Genomic DNA, 21,356 nt, shown 5'->3' on the forward strand with positions numbered 1-21,356 from the left:
TCTCTGTTTTACTTGTCCTATTGTCAATACAATTTCGTTCCCCGTCATCAGGTATCTTACCATCGCGTTAGGATATAGCATCCTAAGCAGATTGAATTGAACTTTGCAAGCTACACTTTGAAAATAAGAGCTCTCATAACAGTATACACAAAACACTTCAACAACGTTAGACTAAATTTTTCTCTATTCCCATCACGGAAATACACTTGCACATGAAAAAGTACACACACACCAACCACTGATACAGTTGCAAATGAAGAAGGATTCCCTTCCCTCCCATGTATAACAGTACTCTCTCCGTTTCAATTTGTTCGTCTAGTTTAAGAAAGTAAACAAGATTTTCGAATTTTGTGGCTTTAAACTAGATAGGTAGAATGTATCAAAAATGTCTTTTAATCCTATAATCTTGAACATGCCACGCGAAAAATTGTAATTAAAGAATTGCTAAGAATAAATTATGATCTTAAACCTGCCATGTGAAAAATTGTAACCTAAGAGTTGCTAAGAGTAAATATCAGTGTTTTAAAAGGCGGGGGAGTGAGACGAGGCGTTTTACTTAGTATAGGGCGAGGCATAAGCCTCGAGACGTGGGGCATAAGCCCTATGGATTTTTAAATTTGTAATTTTATATTATAGTATAATAATATAATAACACAAAATTATAAAAATAAATCAATAGTTTAAAATAATTACAAATATGATTAAATAAACAAATAGAAAATAAAAGTTCTAAATTTTGACAAATTAATGCAACATAAAGTAAGAAATTTATGCTTATTGTTCGAGTCAAATGTTTGTGACAAGTAACTTTAACTTTGTAGCAACTAATTTTATAATATTTAATTTTCATTAAAAAATAATAAGTCAAAACTTGCTTGACTTATTAAGGTTTATATTTAAAATTTTGCATTTTCTACTTACATAATGAATTAGCAAAGGATTGACTTACCGATTAGTGTGAGATCTATATTTATCATTGCGATTCTGAATTTTGGATCATGACATTATGGAAAAAGATGACTAAAAGATCTTTATGGCAAAGCTGAATGCAGTAAATATCAATGCTCGATCATAGTGTTTCAGTAGTGGTGATGCACTTATAATAAGTTATGGATAATAAAAGATTACGATATCAAAGAATCTTGGATTCAATGGCTTGTAATACCATACATATAATAATTATGGTCATCCAGTATGAAAGTATAATAATTGTGATTTTTCTTATAAAAATATACTAAAATATTGTTGTTTCCTTTTTATTTTTTTATTTTTTTATAGTGGATAATCAAAGGGAATACGTTGATTTAGGTTTTGGATCCTTTTTGTTGAAAAAGCAATTTGTTGTATGCCAGCCTTTAGAGGAGACAACTGTTAATTGATGGCTTCACAATTTCTACATAAAACGCAAAGGGAAATAGGAAACCCCAAAAATATGTCTTTTTGTACGAACAACAAAACAAATCGACAGATGGCAGAGGAAATTCAACCACATTTTAGAAGCGGAGCTAGAATTAGTACTTATAAATTTTAAATTTATCATTGAATTAATAGTCGTTATAATAGCGGTAATAAATATGTACATTAACAAAGAATATTAAAGACTTTATCGACATTAGTTAATTTTGTCATTAAATTTAATGTCAATGTAGACTTTATGAACATTTATATTAATTACTGATAAAAGTCAATTTTAATATAGTGAGTCGTTATACATTTAATGATTTTTCTAATAATAAAATATAGGAACAAAATAAAAATTATTAATTTGTCTGAACTCGTAACTCATACTCACCCTACGCCCTTGAATTTACACTTTTATAATGGTTGGATAAGTTTGACTAAGAAGTCAAATAGGCATGTGAAGTGCAGCCTTAGCATTCCGCGTAAGGGTGTAACGTGCACGATCTACCTTAATTAGGTATGCTTAGTTAACTAAAATAGCAAGGCGCTAGCAACTTCAAATCCAGAACCAATAATTAACCACGTAAAAATTCCTAAAAAGCTATTGAATTTGTCTGAACCTTCACTTAGTTCCGCTCCTGATAGGTAATATCTTATGGTATAGTAATTGACATTAGTGAGTAATATAAATTGTTGTTGGTGGTTGAGCTTTTGGTCTCATTTGGTCAACTCCGATCCCATCTTATGTGAAAATCTTAGTGTTGCATAATTACCTATCAATTCCGTCTTTTATTCTTACATAAAACATGTTGAGATTTACTTTTATTTTTCTCCAAGATATATGCAGGACAAAACACACACAAGTACACGCAGTTGCACAAGTAATAAAGTGATAAGATTTAGAATGTAGTGCCCATAAGGTTATCTATTAACTTACTTCAACTAAAATGAACTTATTATTCAAGCGATTTTCTAATATTGTGAATATTTTGTTTACTAATTGTGATAAATCAATCATAAGCAAGTAATTTGTGAACTCAAGTACAATAAACGAATAATTAAGAAATTGAAATAATGAGATGGGAATATTCCAGGGTCATGGAATTTATGTTAATCCTGTTGAGTCTTTCCGATTAAACTAACTAGTACATGTACCCGCGTGTTGTGCAAAAAATTCAATTTATGATTATTTTTATTTCATAAAATATCAAATAGTTCAAATATTTTTACATATTTATCCTTTATTACTTTTATGATGTATTAATAAATTAACTTTTTCTCCATGGTAACAATTTATCAATTCTTACTTTCCACATGAAATATTAAATATCATAAGATTAAATGACATGTTGATTCATTTTACATATGTTTTTTTCGAATTCAAAAAGGTGTTGTGAACCAAAGTCGACTTTGTACGGATCTATCTATGTGTTAAAAGTAGTAATCGGGGCTGATTTAGATATTGGACCGAATAAAATATTAGAGGGTTTTATTTAGGATCCAAGCTTAATTATGGTTAAATAGGGTGAAAATTACATAATTAGACATACTTCACTACTAGTACCATATATATTATTATTACCTATATTTTCAAAATATTACGTATCTTTCCACTAATTAATAGTTTCCTATGTATCTTACACTTAGATAAATGTATTTTTGCTATCAGATACATAGAAATAGGGAGAGAGGTGAGCGAGATTCGTATGTATCCAGATACATACAAATCACACTAGATACATGTATTTGTATGTATCTGGAGTAGTGATTCACATGTATCTGGGATGCTAGATATATGGGAGAGTGGCCAGCGAGATGGGAAAGAGTGAAGGGTGGCGCGCGAGATTTGCTATGTATCATATATACATGAGAATCCACTTGGATACAATGTATCTAAAATAAATTACACCTATGTTTGACCTAATTTATCCGAGATACGTATCTGGACATATTTGAGGCACTAAAATTTGATAAGATACGTAATATTACAAAATAGAGTATATCTAAGTAATTAGCTCTTAAACTAGTGGGATTTATGTAAGTTCCCTTTAACCAAGGGTTAGATAGAAGAGTTATGCTATTGTGAAGAAACTGTATATATGTTCCTCTCATCTTCTTTTTAGAGTCTAAATTTCTCATCTCTATTCTTATCTCTATCCTTAGTTAATTGTCATTATAATTCAAGAGTTTAGGTGGTGTTATTGTAATTTGACTATCAATAATTATATTAATGTTTAACTATTTGTATTGAGAAGTCGGATTTGTTTCACAAGGTTAAACTTGCAATTTTCTATCGAACAATTGTGTGTCTATTCAAGTTATAATCTAATTCTCTATTTCTAGCAGAATAAACTTAACAAAAAAAATGCATTTGTATCTCATGTATAGCAACAAAGTGTAACGATCGGGTTCCATCGTTATAGAAATGCCAACGGGGGAAAAATTGGGGCCGATTTTTTTTTTTTTTTTGTAGTACTTGAATTTTTCCAACCTTGTCCAAATTTGGACGAAATCAGAGTCCCTGAGGTGTGGGGGAAATCTGGTAACAATCGGGTGGAGTAATTATAGTTTTGATTGCATGAGTGGTTAGATAACTTGTTCAGGAATTCGTACGACTTACGAAATTGAATTTTGGCGAATAGAACTCCCGAAATTGATCTTAGCGTGAGGGGTATTTTCTGATCGTCGTGGGTTAGAGATGTGTAGTGAAAAGAAATTTTGGAATTTCTTCAGTTGACTCTCTAGTTTCGTTTGTGCCGCTTTGGCGAGAGTCTGACCGTTCTAGCGGAGCTGCTACAATGGGACATGGGGCATTGTGGCGGGTACGACGGGACTTATAATCGTAGAAAAGGATGGATAACTCACTGGTTCGAAAATGCCGCTTTGGCGGGACTTGATGTCGCTCTGGCACCGCCGTTACAGTAGGATGAGGGCCGTTGTGGTGGGCCAGACCGACTTAATGTTGTTAATAAACCCCTAAACGACCTTATTTGACACTTTTTGACTTTTAGAGCTAAGGAATGACCCCAGGCGATTTCTACTCGTTTTTCACCATTCTTGAGGCTAAATGTAAGTTTTTCACTCCCCAAATCCCTTTCTCGATCCGTAGAACGTAATAGAATGGGTGAATATTGAGGGGTGAAGGTTTTGTTATAGATTCTATGGTGAAAACAACCTTAGTTTGCATGTTTGGGATCATGGGCTTGATCTAGGGTTCATAGAATTGTTATAGTTTCGGGTAATTAGCAATTATTTGTTGATTCCCATGTTATTTTGATTGTTTGTAGACCAAGAACAAGCGGAACGAATCCGAAAAAGGAAGGATCAAGTTTCTTAGGATTTCAAGCTTGTTTCGAGGTAGGTGATGGTTGTGATTCTATGATTGTGTGATGTATGTTTTTTCTTGCTTCATTATGATACATGTATGTATGCGAATGTTTCATTATTGATCACACTTGTTGTAAATGAAGATAATTGAATAATTGTATGTCATTAATCACCTCTTGTTGTATGATTGTGAGAATATACATTGTGATTGTGATTGTGGTTTGTTGAATGGGCGGGTGTCACGTTCCGGCACCAGGGATCGATTGCCACGTTCCGGCATAACTAACTTGAATCGGATTGCCACGTTCCGGCACCAGGGATCGATTGCCACGTTTCGGTATAACTAACTTGGATCGGATTGCCACGTTCCGACATGCTAACTGTTTGAATTTGGGTTCCATGAGAGGACCATTGAATTGGGTTCCGTGAGAGGACCATTGAATTGTGTTGTGTATCTACTTGTGATGAGTTTGTTCATATCTAATGATGATTGATATTGGAAGACGGTATGCTGCTCTAAATTGATATAATTGTGATATGTGATAATCGTGAAGTTGTTCATTGTTCTTATATGTTGATGATATTGTATATGTTCGATATGTGCATGTGATTATTATGTTGTATTGACTAATGTATGTTACATTTATTGGGATAGCCACGTGATCCTACCAGTACACTGTGGTTGTGTACTGATATTGCACTTGCTTATTCTTTGTTGAGTACAAGGCATCTTCAGACGGCTATTGATAGACCTCAGCTAGGTGATTGTTGAGCGTGATCAGATTCAAGGGTGAGCCAGTTCTTTCGGGCTGACATGAATTTTTCTTATTTAAGTCCACTCTTTTCGGACTCAGACTTTTGTTTAAGGTGTTGTTTAGTTTCGAGGTTGTACCCCTTGTTCTTAGATTTGTCGTTAGTAAAGTTTTGGTGCATTGACCTATAGGTTCTAGGTTCATTCTTCCGCATTTGTTAGTTATTATTGAACTTTTGTTAGAGTTTATGGAACTTCTATTTCTTTCCTTAGTATTTGACTTATATACCTTAGTTTTTAGATTGATTGCTTGGTTTGAGTTGTATTAGTGGTTCTCCCACCGAATTGTTAGTGTGGGTGTCAATCACGACAGTCTAGGTCGTGACAAAGTTGGTATCAGAGCCCTAGGTTCATTGATCTCATTATATCAAAACGAGTCTAGTAGAGTCTTGCGGAACGGTACAGTGATGTCCGTACTTTTCTTCAAGATGCTATAGAACTATAGGAAAAATTCACTTTTTTCTACTCCTTCGTGCTATGACTTAAATCCAATTGGTAGCTGGGTTATATAAATTGGTATCTCTCCTCCTTCATTCTATGGTCCGAGCTAGAGCAACAACAGCGGTAACACCATCACTAGCAAGAGAGGATGTGCATAGACTACCGACAGTTGAATAGGGTCACAATTTATAACAAATTATCCATTGCCTTGGATAAATAACCTTTTTGACCAATTGTAAGGTGCATCGGTTTTCTCTAAGATTGATTTAAGGTCTAGTTACTATCAGTTAAAGGTTGATGCGGTTAAGAATTGGGTTCCACCAAGTTCTATGATTGAAATTAGTAGTTTTGTGGGGCTCGCTAACTACTATTGTCGCTTGTGGTATGAGTTGAGTCCAATTGGAATCTCCCGATTTCAATTGGTATCTCAACAAGGTAAACTAGGTAGTCCCGGCTGAAGGGACACAAGCAAGTTAATTGGAACTGAGAAGCTCCCATTTGGTATCTGGCCTTTGGGATCGTATAAGGCATGGCTGATGGTTGTTTATGGAACGAACTAATTAAAGAAATTGGAACTTGTTGTAAAAACAAAGTCATCACGAGATTAGGTTCAAGGATTTAGATAAATTACGATGTGGTTCGTAAGCGAGAAATATGGACGTGCGTTGCGACCAATTGATAATCGTGTGAGAGTCTAGGTATATCCTGGGGACGAGGATGTTGTAGTGTTGAAGTAACGTAAAGGGATTTAGGAGCGTGTATCGTTGGGTTGACTCGAGGTAGGCAATAATTATCCTAACTAAGGGGATTAAGTACTTTAAAAATGTTTGTGTTATAGCTAGGAACCTTAGGGGGAAATTGGGAAAGAAAAGAAACCCAAAAAAGTTGTTGGTATGGATTCTATTTCTGTTACGGCCGCTGGGGCGGGATTCTTTCCGCCATGGTGAGGCCGCCAGTGCGGGGTTCCCTCGGCCAGAGTGGGACATGGCGAGACAGAATCTCAGCCCAGTCTCCCCTATTTTTCCTAGTCACAATTTCAGAACTCGAATTTTACTCAAACTAGCCCCCGCGAGCTAGTTCAGTATTCAACAATTGAATATATGTTATAATGTGTGTTAAAATTATAGAGAACCTGGGCATATGAGGAGGAAATCAGTGAGGTTGTGGAGGCTGGGGAAATGGTAATGCAAGTAGACGAGTAGTGCAATCAGGCGAGGAGGTTGCCCGTCAAGATGACAGGGCTTAGTTATAAGATTTTCTAGGCAAAACTGAGTTTGAGGTGTGATGAAGTGGTCACTAGTTCTACTCTTGTTTGTGCCCATATGACTATTGTTTTGTGTGATATGGGTTATTCTTATTCGTAGATGTCAGTTCAATTACCTTGGAATTTGATGTGGTTTGTGATATATTTGATGCCCTCATCCATGTTTTTACCTTAGTTGAAGAGTTAGTCATGGTCATCCTTGTATATCAATTTTGTCCTGTTGTATTTATGGATTTTCAGATTTGGGTTCATTTGGTTATGCTGGATATGACTGACTTGATATAATCTTAGGCATGACTTGGTTGTCCCCCTATTATATCGGACTTAATTGTAATAATAAGTTGGTAACTCTAGAGATCCCAGTTAGGGAAATGTTAGAGTGAAAAGGGGGTACAAGCCTAAGTCAACTAAGGTTGTATCTTTCGTGAGGGGTAGGAATCTGTTAGGGCAGAATTGTTTGACGTAATTGGCTCATTTTCAAAATGTTGAGGTCGAATCCCCTCTATTGAATCTATTCATGTGGTGTGAGAATTAAGACGGCTTAAAGCTCAATTCCAAGGGCTTCTTGATAAAGGTTTCATCCGTCCTAGTGCTTTTCCGTGGGGTGCTCCTGTCTTGTTTGTTAAGAAGCAAGAAGGTAGTATGAGGACTGATGATTTTATCTTAAGTCATAAATGAGTGGATTGATACTGAAATGACAAGCTTATGGAAAATGAAATATTTTAGTAAGAGAGTGCGTATAAATTGGGTTAGTCTTTTGAATTTAATGAGTTTACCTGAGTTGAAGTGTCGTGTTGGTGAAATGTTGGCTTAGTAGTGATAGTCAAGGCTGATTCAACGTAATGGTAATAAGAGTTCGTGATGGATTGTGACGGGAGGCAACTATATAATAAAATTGTTGTTAAGTGAATTTTTGTATAGTAATTGCGACTTGCGAGTATCTAAGGTTGTGGCTTTCAAAAAATTTAGTGAGTAACGTGGTTGTATGAAAAGTTTTAAGAGATGGTGGGACACCATTCAAATAGAAATTAAAGAACTAGAGTCATAATGAAGAAAAATGGTGGGATGTACTACGACCTTTAGAGAAAGGCTAGATGAAGAATATTTTATTTGATTCTTAAGGCTAAAGAGTTATCTTTAGAGGAGTAGATAATTGGGTTCAGAGACGCGTGATTTCATTTATTTTGTTGTGGCTATGGAAATAGTGTCACAAGTGTGTCTGAGTGGTTAAAAACTATCGAAAAGAGTGTGCGGACATTAGCTTGAGTGTGATGGCAAGTGCTTGATTCTTGTTTTGAGTTTAGTAATAAGTACGATTGAATTTTAGCGAAAGATATTGTAAGATCGATGGAGATGCGATCAATGATAAGCGAAGATCTATGAATTCATAAGAATCTTCAAAGTACAAGCTAATGTTGATAGATAAGTTTGTGTTATACAATTGAATTAACAATTCATATTTTTCATCGTAGGTCTACATTCATGGTGATATATTTTGTCAAGGTATGAATTTCAAGGTGAACAATGATCAATTGTATCATGTATTGAGCATTTGAAAAGACTTACCCCTGGGTTGAGTCGTAAAGTTGATTACTGTTGATTGTTAAAGTACCTTAGAAATGTTTTCATTTACAAAGTGTTGGTTTAAAGTAAGGTCAATGGTCGGAGTGGTTATGATGGTTGTTAGTATTAAGAGTGTTGGCTTCAGTCGAAGGATGTGAAAAGTATGTTGAGTAAAGAGAATGGAAATAGATGGTATCGACTCTTCAAAGGAAAACCTTTCATGTTATTCAATAAATTCTTATGTGACTATCTATTTAGTTTTGTACATAGTTGTGAGTGTGATGAACTAGCTATGGTCACATGTGCTTTTCATTTTGTGGGTGAATCTCTAATGGTGGATCAGGTTTACCAATTCGGTGTCGCTCTCTTGGTTGAGTGGAAAGATTTGGTTATTTCGAATGACATAATTGGTGTTGTCTTGGAGTTGTTAAAGTATTTTAGTGGTTCTACATGTACCGCCTTGCTTATGAGAATTTATAGAAGAGCTACCCTGCGTATTTATGGTTGTCCGACAATCTAATATTTCATCTTGTCGTCAAGGTTATGTATCGATTATGTGTGGTTGAATTTGGGGATCACTGGGTCCAATTCTACTGTTCTTAAGGGTAATCTACAATTACTAAATCTAGCATTTTGATAGTGTTGTTGGAGGGGTTATATGCTTGGACATATCCCTCAATGAGTATCTGATTTCTAAAGATCAAATTGTTATAACTTAAGCTCATGGGAATTTATGTTGTGGGATGGAGATGTTGTTAAGAACTGTGATTATTTGAGTATTATGAATGTGTGTTGGTTTGTTCAGGTTCACTTCTAATTGTAGCGAGTATTGATTTAGAATTTTATTATGGTTATGTGAGAAATGATTTGTCCTGATGTTGTGTCAAAGTCTTTGATAACATGTTGCAGACATGTGTGCGATCAACTTTGAGGGTTATTGAGAATCACTTTTGTTATTAGTTAAGTTTACATACAACAATAATTATCACTCGAGTGTTGAGATAACTTCATTGAGGCATTGTAAGGGAGGATATGTAGGTATTCAATTGGTTGGTTTGAGGTTGGAGATGTGAAACCCTTAGGGGGTAATGTAATTCGGTAAGAAGGGCATGCGAGACAAGTATCCCCAGTAATTCGACGATTTAGATACTACTCTACCCTTACTTTAGTTAATCTTTCCTAAGTTTTGTCACTCGGGGACAAATGATGGGTAAACTGGTATCTATTGTAACTATCGAGTTTCGTCGTTATAGAAATACCAACGGGGAAAAATTGGGGCCGGAATTTTTTTTCGTAGTACTTGAATTTTTCCAACCTTGTCCAGATTTGAACGAAATCGGAGTTCTTGAGGTGTGGAGAAATCTGGTAACAATCGGGTGGAGTAATTATAGTTTTGATTGCATGAGTAGTTAGATAACTTGTTGAGAAATCCGTACGACTTTACAAAATTGAATTCGGGCGAGTAGAACTACCAAAATCGATCTTAGCGTGAAAGGTATTTTCTGATCCTAGTGGGTTAGAGATGTGTAGTGAAAAGGGATTTTGGAATTTCTTCAGTTGACTCTCTGGTTCCGTTTGTACTGCTTTGGCGGGAGTTTGGCCGCTCTGGCGGGGCCGCTACAGCGGGACATGGGGCGTTGTGGCGGGTATGACGGGACTTAAAATTCTTAGAAAATGATGGATATCTCACTGGTTCGAAAATGCCACTCTGGCGGGACTTGATATCGCTCTGGCGCCGCCTAAGGCTGGGCACCGGACCGAAATGGGACCACCGGATCGGAACGAACCGGTACCGGACCGGAACGGGACGGTTTGACCGGGTTGTTGACCGGTACCGGGATGAACCGGACCGGAACTACCGGGATGGAGGCTCAGTTCCGTCCCGTCCCACTATATACTGGGATAGAACCGGGACGGACCGGAATGGACCGGAACGGAACGGGATGGGATAAACGGGACGGCACATATAACTATTTCAAAAAATAATTATTTTTTTTGAGTTATTTTGAATTACGAAAATACGAATGTTTTTTTTATTTTTCTAAGTTATATTCGTTTATAGTAATTAAGTTTTAAAACTTATAATAATTTTACTTAAGTTTATTTTAAAGATATTTTTTTTAATTTTTACGTATATAAGTTTGTAAGTTAAGTTTGATAAAGTTTTTTTTTTTAGTTTTTGAGCTTATGTAGTTATGTTATAAGTTTTAAAGATTTGAATCTTTTGAAGTTTATAAGTTATTAAGTTATACTTATAACTTGTAAGTTAAATAACTTAAGTTTGTAATTTTTAAAAAATTAAATAAACAAAAAAGAAATGCTAATAAAAGTAAATAATGAAAAAAATATTATTTTTTATTTTAATTAAAAATGATTTACCGGGACCGGACCGGACCGGACCGGAACGGAACCGGAATGAACCGGTACCGGTATACCGGTACCAAATCATGGTACCGTTCCGTTCCGTGTACCGGTTCAACGTATCCCATCCCGTCCCGAATACTACCGGACCGGAACGAATCGGAATGGTACCGGTACAACCCGTTCCGGTGCCCAGCCTTAGCGCCGCCGCTACAGCTAGGGCTGGGCATTCGGTATTTCGGTTCGGTTTCGGTTTTTTTTTTCCGGTTTTTTCGGTTCTTGTATCATGTGTACCGAACACCGAACCGAAATAATTCGGTTCGGTTCGATTTATGTTATTTCGGTTCGGTTTTTGTTAGTTCGGTTTTTCTTTTATTGTGGGCTTTCTACAATTTTGTAATTTTTTTTGTTTATATTTATTTCTTTTTGCTTATTTTAGTATTTTGCTTTGTTTTTTAATTATTGTATGAATCTTCCAAGTTCCACACCATGACACCAATCTTGCAGACTGACACCGACGTCAATCCGTCATTGACTCATTGTCCCTTTTTTCCTTTCAAAAACGAGGAACATTAATATAAATTTACTTTTTTTTTTGTTTAATTTAAAAATATGAATAAAAACTTGCAGACTGCCTAGTGCCTGCTGCTTGTCACTTGAGTCAAAACTCAAAAGTGGAAAAGAGAGTAAATAGTAGTGTACAGTGTAAAGAAACACAGAAAAGTGGAAAAGTTTGAAAAGACTCACAAAAGGTCTTGATTCTTGTGCACTTTTTTGACCTAATTTAATTTTGCTTTTAAATTTAAATTATAATATTTATTATTTAATATAATATATTTCGGTAAACCGAAATACCGAATAATACAAAAATTATATACCGAAAACCGAACCGAACTACCGAAAAATACTAAAACACATACCAAATACCGAACCGAAAACCGAAATATCGAAACCGAAATACCAAAATTCTTCGGTTCGGTTCGGTATTTCAGTTTTTCGGTGTTTATGCCCAGCCCTAGCTACAGCGGGATGAAGGTCGCTGTGGCGGGCAGACGTGACTTAATGTTTTTAATAAACCCCTAAACGACCTTATTTGACACTTTTCAAATTTTAGAGCTAAGGAACGACCCCCATGCAATTTCTACTCATTTTTCACCATTCTTGAGGCTAAATGTAAGTTTTTCACTCCCCGAATCCGTTTCTCAATCCGTAGAACGTAATATAATGGGTGAATATTGATGGGGGAAGGTTTTGTTATAGATTCTATGGTGGAAACAACTCTAGTTTGGATGTTTGGGATCATGAGTTTGATTTAGGGTTCCTAGAATTGTTATAGTTTCGGGTAATTAGCGATTGTTTGTTGATTCCCGTGTTATTGTGATTGTTTGTAGACCAAGAACAAGTGGAGCGAATCTAGAAAGGGAAGGATCAAATTTCTTAGGGTTTCAAGCTTGTTTCGAGGTAGGTGATGGTTGTGATTCAATGATTGTGTGATCTATGTTTGTTCTTGCTTCATTATGATACATATATGTATGCGAATGTTTCATTATTGATCACGCTTGTTGTAAATAAAGATAATTGAATAATTGTATGCCATGAATCACCTCTTGTTGTATTATTGTGAAAATATACATTGTGATTGTGATTGTGGTTTGTTGAATGGGCGGGTGTCACGTTCCGGCACACTAACTAGGATCTGATGCCACATTTCGGCATAAATATGGAATCCGTTGCCACGTTTCGGCATAAATATGGGATCGGATTGCCACGTTCCGGCATAACTAACTTGGATCGAATTGCCACGTTTCGGCATAACTATGGGATCAATTGCCATGTTTTGGCATAAATATGGGATCAAATTGCCACGTTCGGGCGTGCTAACTGTTTGAGTTTGGGTTCCATGAGAGGACCATTGAATTGGGTTCCGTAAGAGGACCATTAAATTGTGTTGTGCATCTACTTGTGATGAGTTCGTTTATATCTAATGATAATTGATATTAGAAGACGGTATGTTGCTCTATATTGATATAACTGTGATATGTGAGAATCGTGAAGTTGTTCATTGTTCTTATATGTTGATGATATTGTATATGTTCGATATGTGCATGTGATTATACTATTGTATTGACTAATGTATGTTACACTTATTGGGATAGTCGCGTGATCCTACCAGTACATTGTGATTGTGTACTGATACTGCACTTGCTTGTTCTTTGTTGCGTACAAGGCATTTTCAGGCGGCTATTGATAGACCTCAGCTAGGTGACTGTTGAGCCTGATTAGATTCAAGGGTGAGCCAGTTCTTTCGGGTTGCCATGGATCTTTCTTGTTTAAGTCCACTCTTTTCGGACTCACACTTCTGTTTAAGGTGTTGTTTAGTTTCGGGGTTGTACCCCTTGTTCTTAGACTTGTCGTTAGTAGAGTTTTGGTACATGACTTTCAGGTTCTAGGTTAATTCTTCCGCATTTGTTAGTTATTGTTGAACTTTTGTTAGAGTTTGTGGAAACTCTATTTTTTTTCCTTAGCATTTGACTTATATGCCTTAGTTTTTAGATTGATTGGTTGGTTTGGGTTGTAGTAGTGGTTCTCTCACCGAATTGTTAGTGTAGGTACCAATCACGATGGTCTGGGTCGTGACACAAAGTGTGACATTTAACTATGTCTAAGCCTAATCACAAATGCCCTTCCCCCTAAGTCAATCTATAATACAAAATTGGATAGTTACTTTGAGAATTTAATTAACTCAAAACTTATGTATCCTATAAAGGAGAAAACAAAATCGAAATGTATAAAGTGTGCAAGCAATATTGTTTATTAGTTTATATTAAATGATGATGTCAATGATATTCATACAATTTTTCTTTTTATATAGAGCGGTCTATGCTGATCCAATATAGATGAAAAGACACAATGCTAATATAGAGTGCATGATATTTTATAGCTGTCTTTAGTTTGTCATTTTCTCTTTTAATTGAAGTGATGATATATAGGTGTTTTCTTTTCCTAATTCTCTACACCATCCTCTTACCTAACTGTCTTCGGTATACTTTTGTCTTTTCCTTCCTCTTTGTCTCTACACACCCCTCCTCACACACAACATAGCATTATCGAGGAAGATTCAGAAGTTGAACTTTATGAATATTATTTTGAGATGTGATTAAAACGATTAATTATGTGAGTTAGTGTGATGTTTGAGATTTTGTTGTAAAACTTTTAGTATATATTTGGAATAAGTCACTAGGCTCGGTTGAAGACATATTTTATACCGTAAAGTTTTCAGAAGTTGAATTTTACGAGTGTTTTGAGATGTGATTAAATCGGTTAATTATTTGAGTTAGTGTATTTGATATTGAGTGGAAGTTACTAAGCTCGGCTGAAGTCATATTTTATATTGTAAATTTGAATTATGGTTTCAAAATAAGTATCGCTTCGTATACTATTAAAAGATTAGTTAGAGTTATTTGACTAAATTATGTTCCCTCTTTAATCTAGTAAACTTAAATGTTCATGGAAAGACTTCTTAGCAAATTGTATAGCATAGATCAAAGAATTAATGCATTCTTTTGATTTTCTAAAACAACACTTATATATATTTGGATTAAAAAATTTTCGTCTATATTTAATTCGAACTTACGAGAGAATAATGTTCTCTTAATTTTATATGATAGTATTTGACTGAACAAAGTTTAAGAATAAAAAAAAGACAGACTTTTGCTATATACTAAAAGTATCTTTGAAGCTTCTAATCTTAAATATATCACGACATTTCTTGGCAAAAAGATCCTCTCATTAAGAATAAAAAAAATATTTAAAAATTAAATTATTTTAAAATATTAGGACAGCCTAAAAAAGTAAAAGAAAAGGCCATATAAAATGGGACCTAGGAAGTATTATATATGTATATATATACATGTCTTTATATATGATATAATCTTACTAGAGAAAGAGAAAGAGGGCATATACTATAGAAAATTGAAAAAAAAATGGCAAGAGATGTAAGGCAAGTGGTGGCTGGTTTACTAACAGGTTCAATGCTTATAATGCTTTGCAATATGGTTAAAAGAGATCATTTTGATCCTATTTATGTGGTAAGAAATATGGGACCTTTATTATCTTATTTTAATTATAATCAATCTCTTCTTCAATTTGTTGTTCTTCCCTTTTATATCTTTAGAAATTCTCTAGTTATAAGCATGTTGTGCTAGATGATAATTAATAAGAAGCCATGTTCTCAATACTCCAATTTTGATCTTTTTTTTGGAGGTCATGAATTCAACTTGAATATTTTGAAAATGAGTATTTGTTAAGGGGGTGGGGGTGGAGAAGATATGCACTTCTCGAATGTGTTGTAGTAGATAAGATTTCTTCATCTTTAACAGAGATAATAAAAAATGAAATTGTTATTCCATTTTGCGATGATGATGATGAGGAGAGGAGGAGGAGGTGGTTTCTATAAGTTTCGTAAACTAGGCTTACGTGAAGTAATAGCTAGATATGAACCGTTGAATTTTTGTATTGCAGTAGATAGAATTTCTTCATCTTTAACAGAGATTACAGAAATAAAAATAAAAAAAATATTCTCTTTTAATGAATCTAACCTGACTATGCGACCTTTGCTTTTTTGACTATGCGACCTTTGCTTTTTTACAGTTAACCGTTAAAAATTGTGCACCAATTTTAGTTGGCAAACTAGAGTTCATGATGTTAGAACTACCATATAAAAAAACAAATTAAAAAAAAAAAACAGATACATTATATGCATTACTAGTATAATTTTTTTAATACTATCAAGTTATTTTTATTTGTTATAACAGATAACATATTTATTTTCAAAAAATACAAATCTTAAATATATTATTGGTGAACAAAATTTGAAACTTGATATAAGTTGGAAGATTTTTAGTTATTCTTTTTTTATCTTCATATGCACACATGAAAAGTCCAATAAAATGAAGATTTTTAAATGGAATTTTCTCTACATATTTTATTATAAATAGTTTTACTTTAACGTACTATGCTTGTTTTTATTTTTATTTTTAGAGTAAATATAACGCTAACTTTCTAAAAAGAAATACATGGTTCTTTTTCCCTCATTTTTCATCATGACTTTTTTCTAAGTCATGAAATTTTCCTTTTATAAGGCCAAAGTTTCTGAAGTATTCTTGGAATTAAATGAAAAAAATAATAATTGGAAACTTTTTTCAAAAGCTCAATATTAATAAAGAATAAGAAAAAAGTATGTGAACTAATTGATTGTCTTCTAATTAGTCACACTAATTAAATATTCAATTGAGCACCACTTAGCATTAATTAAATTTATGGATTATTAATAATTAATAGTTATATTTATTTATCTTTAGTTCTTTACGGTGATCTGATAGTATAATTTATTTATTTTTTTAATTATGTCAGTATATAAAAGTTAAATTTTATATTTGTTTATTATTTTGTTATAGGAAAATCTTTCAGTGCAATATGATTTGGTAAAAGTTTCAAAGCAAAGTCTTGTTAAACTCTCAGACAGTACAAGTGGAGGGATTTGGAGGGAAAACTTTTCCCTTAAACCTTGTTGGAGGAAGCCATTATCAACAAGTAAGTTCACCTTAAATTATTTTACTAGCTACGCTACTAAAAAAATACTATTTTATTATCGAGATTTTTTACAAAAAATTTTTTAGTGACTATTTCTATAAACATTTTGATCGAATTAGTAAGAAAAGAAAAAAATTGTAGTGTTACAAAAAAAAAAAATAAGTTTCTCTGTATTTTATTGAGATTCGTTTTTCACTTTTTTCTTTCTCAATGAGCTGGTTCAGTGGAAAATAACTTACTAAGTAGGAAAATAATGTTCTATAATACGATTTATTTTCATTGATTCGCAGCGAGAAAAGTCTATGTTTCTAGTAGTGGTAGCATCAAAAAAGAAAAACATACCTATTGAATTTCATTAGTTGTGAACTGAAAAGGTAGAATGTATGTAAATTTTATTTCTACCACATGAAGATAGAGAAAGTATTTCTGAAAGATTTCGAAAAGACAAAATAGGGGGAAAAATAATTAAACTCATAAATTAAAGTTTTGGAATTTTAACCATCTGTCAATATTGTTTGAATGATAGTAAATTAGTTCCCTTTCAATTTTATACTTTTTGTTAATTAATTTTCAGCAAATGAAGAACAGGCAAAAGGCTACATCTTTTTTAATCTAACAGACAACCCTGAAGATCATACTATACAGGTATTAATTTTTTTTTTCTTTTTAGTTTCAGTTATTTGTACTGATAATTCAAAAGAATTGATATACATTATCAAAAATCTCACGACAAAAATTTATTCACATTCGATATTTATAAAGCACCTATAAAATTGTACCACTTCACTATAACTATAATTTGACGACTTATAAAATAAGATAAATTATTTGTTATAATACGACACCAAATTAAAAAACTCAATCACATAAAAAAAATTATTTAAAAGAAACAAAAAGACAAAATAGGCAAGGGGGTTGGGTTACAGGAAGCTGCCACGAGTCAACTAGCTGGCATCATTGGTGTCTTTTTAATTTTTTTTATCATTTCTCTTCTTTATTTTTGGTTAGTAAATTTACTGTATTTTTTCCAATCAGAATATTAATTCAGCAAAAAATAATAAAAAAAACATATTTTATATAATCATATTTAGTTTGATTTATGAAATTTTGCACCACTTGATTAAACATTTTTGTAGCAAAAGAATAACATAATTCCTCTATTTTATTCTAAGTTTAAGAATATATTATAGTACATATTTGTGTCAAAAAGCAAATCGATGACATAATTGTTCTATCCAAATAATTTATTAGTTTTAGTCGTTTTCCTTTTTTTTCTTTCCTAAGATGGAAAGTGAATTTATTATTATTAGTAAATATTTATCGATGTTTATATCAAATTAATAAATTTCGATATGACTTTAGTTATTATGCATCTCAGATTGCTAATGCAGTGGTTGTGGCCAAATATGTTGGAGCAACTCTAGTCCTTCCTGAAATAAGAGGAACCCAAACAGGGCACAAGAGGTAAATGAGTTATTTACGTTTTTATTTTTTTGGAAAATAATTCTATTTATTTAGCAATTCAATTACATGAGATAAAAAAAAGGAAAAATTAAATCTTATTTATAAGGTATCTACAATTTTACAAATCAACTATTTATTTTTGTAATTAAATGATTTTTTAAGGATTTTTCTTTGAAAATAAGAGTAGGTGAGATTGATAGAGATGGTGTGTTTGGTACGAAAAAAATATTTTCATGAAAAATAATTTAAAAACAAATTGCTTATATTTTTTAAAATTTGATAAGTAAGCTGAAAATATTTTTTCGAAAGCCTTTTAAATATAATCTAAGAAAAAATTATGTGGATGCAAGTGAAGTCGGGGTGCGGTATGGCGGTGGGGGTTAGGGAGGTTGTGGTGGAATGTGTTCGAGGTTGAGGAGGAGACAATCAATGGCTATTGGAATGTCATTTATCGAAATTGTTTTTTCATGTCCACCTAGAAAGTTATTTTACCCATTTGTAAGAAATTTATTTTTTCGAAGTAAAATAGTTTTCAAAAAAATTGACCAATCAGACATGAAAAAATTGAAAAATATGTTAAGGTTCCTCCCTACCAAGCACACCCTTCATAAAGAATCTCAAACAAAGTCTAATTTTTGTTGAAAAGGAATGAAGGTATTTTCCCCCTTTGATTCACAAGTCATGACTTAAATTAATATCTAATCCTCATGTCATTTTTCTCTTATTTTTGGTCTAAATTTGTAGGCAATTTGGTGATATTTATGACATAGAGAGATTCATGACAAGTTTAGATGGTACAATTCAAGTAGTGAAAGATCCACCAATGGAAGCATCAAAAGTGAACATCACAAACATAAAGGTGCCTTTCATGGTGACCAAAGACTTCATTGAATCCAAAATTCAGCCAATATTCAAAGCCAAAGGAAACTTAATGCTTACACCAAACTTGTCACCTTCAACTATGTCAAAAGCCAAAGAGATCATAAAAAAAGACAATATAAAGATGGACCCTTATGCATGCTTAGCTATATTTGGGAGTCTTGAATTGCAACAAGAGTTAAATCAATTGGTTAGCTCAATGATTGGGACATTAAGAAGTTTGAGCTATAAAACAAATGGACAATTTGTTGCTGTGGACTTAAAGGTTGAAGGTTTGGGAAATTTGTGCAAAGGGAATGTGATTAAAACTAAGGATTGTTTTAATGCCAAAGGCATTGGTGAGTTCTTGAAGAAGATTGGTTATCAAAGGCACACTACTATTTACTTGACTCAAAGTGGATGGCATGGCAGTCTTGATGATTTCAGAAAGATCTTCCCCAACACATTCACCAAGGTAACATTTATGTCTATGTACATTGGCTATTTATTTAGTATTTTCTTGGTTTTATTTTATTTGACGATGTTTGACTGAGATCGAAGTTTAAGAAAGAAAAATTGACTTTTGGCATATACCAAAAGTACCTTTAGAACTTGTTGTCTAGATCTTGAATGGTGTCATGACATCTCTATGTCTATAAGGGCATGTCACTAAGGGTAAGACGAAAAGGTGAAGGTTGAAGAGTTTTTCAAATACAGAAATGTGTCATTCTTTCTCAATCAGACTAAAAGTATCATATAAAATGGAGTAGGGGAGTAACTAATAAAGCTAAGAGGTTGAATCAAATAAAACTATTTTTTCTTAGTTTTATTTTGATATGAAAACATTTGAGTACTAAGTATGAGAAGATAGACGGACTTTTGACACATATCAAAAGTATCTTGAGAACTCGTGGTCTAAATCTTAAACATGTCATAACAATTCTATAGTTACAAGATCCTAATGAAGAATTGTGTCATTCTCTTTTAAACAGACTAAGATGTCATATAAAATGGTATAGAGAGAGTAACTAATAGAGTGAGGCTTGCTCAAGTGGTTGAGCACTTCAAACACCACCTGATAGATTGAGGGTTCAAGTCACGCTAGAGAGTAAGTAGAAATTCTATTTATCCTCCTATTTCTTGATTATTGAACAACTTTCCTCTTGTTATGCAATTGCAACAGGATGCAATAATTCCAGCATATGAGAAGGCTAAGTACCAAATCACAAAAAGTTCTGATTTTGAGAAAGTTATTGACTTCCAAATATGCACACAAGCTGATGTATTTGTACCAACAATCTCCAATCTATTCTACACTAATGTTGTAGCAAAGAGAATTGCCTCTGGAAAGACAGAGGTACTTGATCCAACACAAAAGGATTCTACTTCATCTTCTATTGTCAACTATGTCTCTCCATACATATCCAAGAAATCACACTGGGCTTATTCATGCTTTTGTTGATCATCATCAATCATATATAAGTGTAAGCAAATTGTGTCTACTTTTATTTTAAAGTCAACATGTGAGAGAGGTTTAGAATAGCCTATAGTTCAAAACTAGTAGTAATAAATAAGGTTCATATAGTAGCTATTACAAGTATGTTTAGCAATTGTATACAATCTTGTAGTTTTTATTTTTTTATGTCTTGTTTATAAGTACCTATTAAATTGTTGTAACTTTTAAGACAAAAAAAAAAGTAGTGAATTGTTTGAATATGCCAAAATGTATGTTGAGTGTTTTTTTTTTTTTTTTTTTGTGTATGGGGATGAATGGAAAATGAAGGGACTTTGTATACATCGATGGGTTTAAGTAAGCCTTGTTTGCCTATGTATACTTTATTGATGCAACAAACTCTTTTTGAGATTGTATATATACCATAACTGATAAGATTAGTGCGTTAATCGAGATTGTATATATACCATACCATTGATAAACACCAAAATAAGGGATATTCACTTGTCCCTCATAAAAAGAAGGCAAGAAACTTGATTTGTGTATCCCTCATTGTATTCTAGGTATATCATCATGTATATCTGGATTCAAACGTAATATACATGAGTCGATTTATCCTTCAAAATATTTTGAATATGTATAACTGTATAAGTTATCTTTCTTATATGTATATTTATTATAAAATTTGTATAAATGATCGTATATTAGTTATTTAACAGAATTTAAGCATGACATGAGCTAATTTTTCCTTCATATATGTATCTCAGAATGTATATCTCTTATAAGACTTGTATAACTAATTGTGTGTTTGTTATTTACCA

General features: G+C 33.2%; 1 protein-coding gene across 1 annotated transcript; it reads left to right on the top strand.

The window, feature by feature from the left end:
• The first annotated feature begins 15,120 nt into the window (after positions 1-15,120).
• Positions 15,121-20,608, top strand: LOC125824399 (protein MANNAN SYNTHESIS-RELATED 1-like). Its single transcript, XM_049503769.1, has 6 exons — positions 15,121-15,256; positions 16,625-16,760; positions 17,335-17,405; positions 18,139-18,224; positions 18,969-19,557; positions 20,266-20,608. Exons 1-6 carry the CDS (start codon positions 15,152-15,154, stop codon positions 20,542-20,544), a joined length of 1,266 nt encoding a protein of 421 aa, XP_049359726.1. The 5' UTR covers positions 15,121-15,151; the 3' UTR covers positions 20,545-20,608.
• The last annotated feature ends 748 nt before the right edge of the window (positions 20,609-21,356 follow it).

Source organism: Solanum verrucosum, unplaced genomic scaffold (genome assembly GCF_900185275.1).
Source record: "Solanum verrucosum unplaced genomic scaffold, falcon-dt-bn FXZP01000022.1, whole genome shotgun sequence".
NCBI lineage: Eukaryota > Viridiplantae > Streptophyta > Magnoliopsida > Solanales > Solanaceae > Solanum > Solanum verrucosum.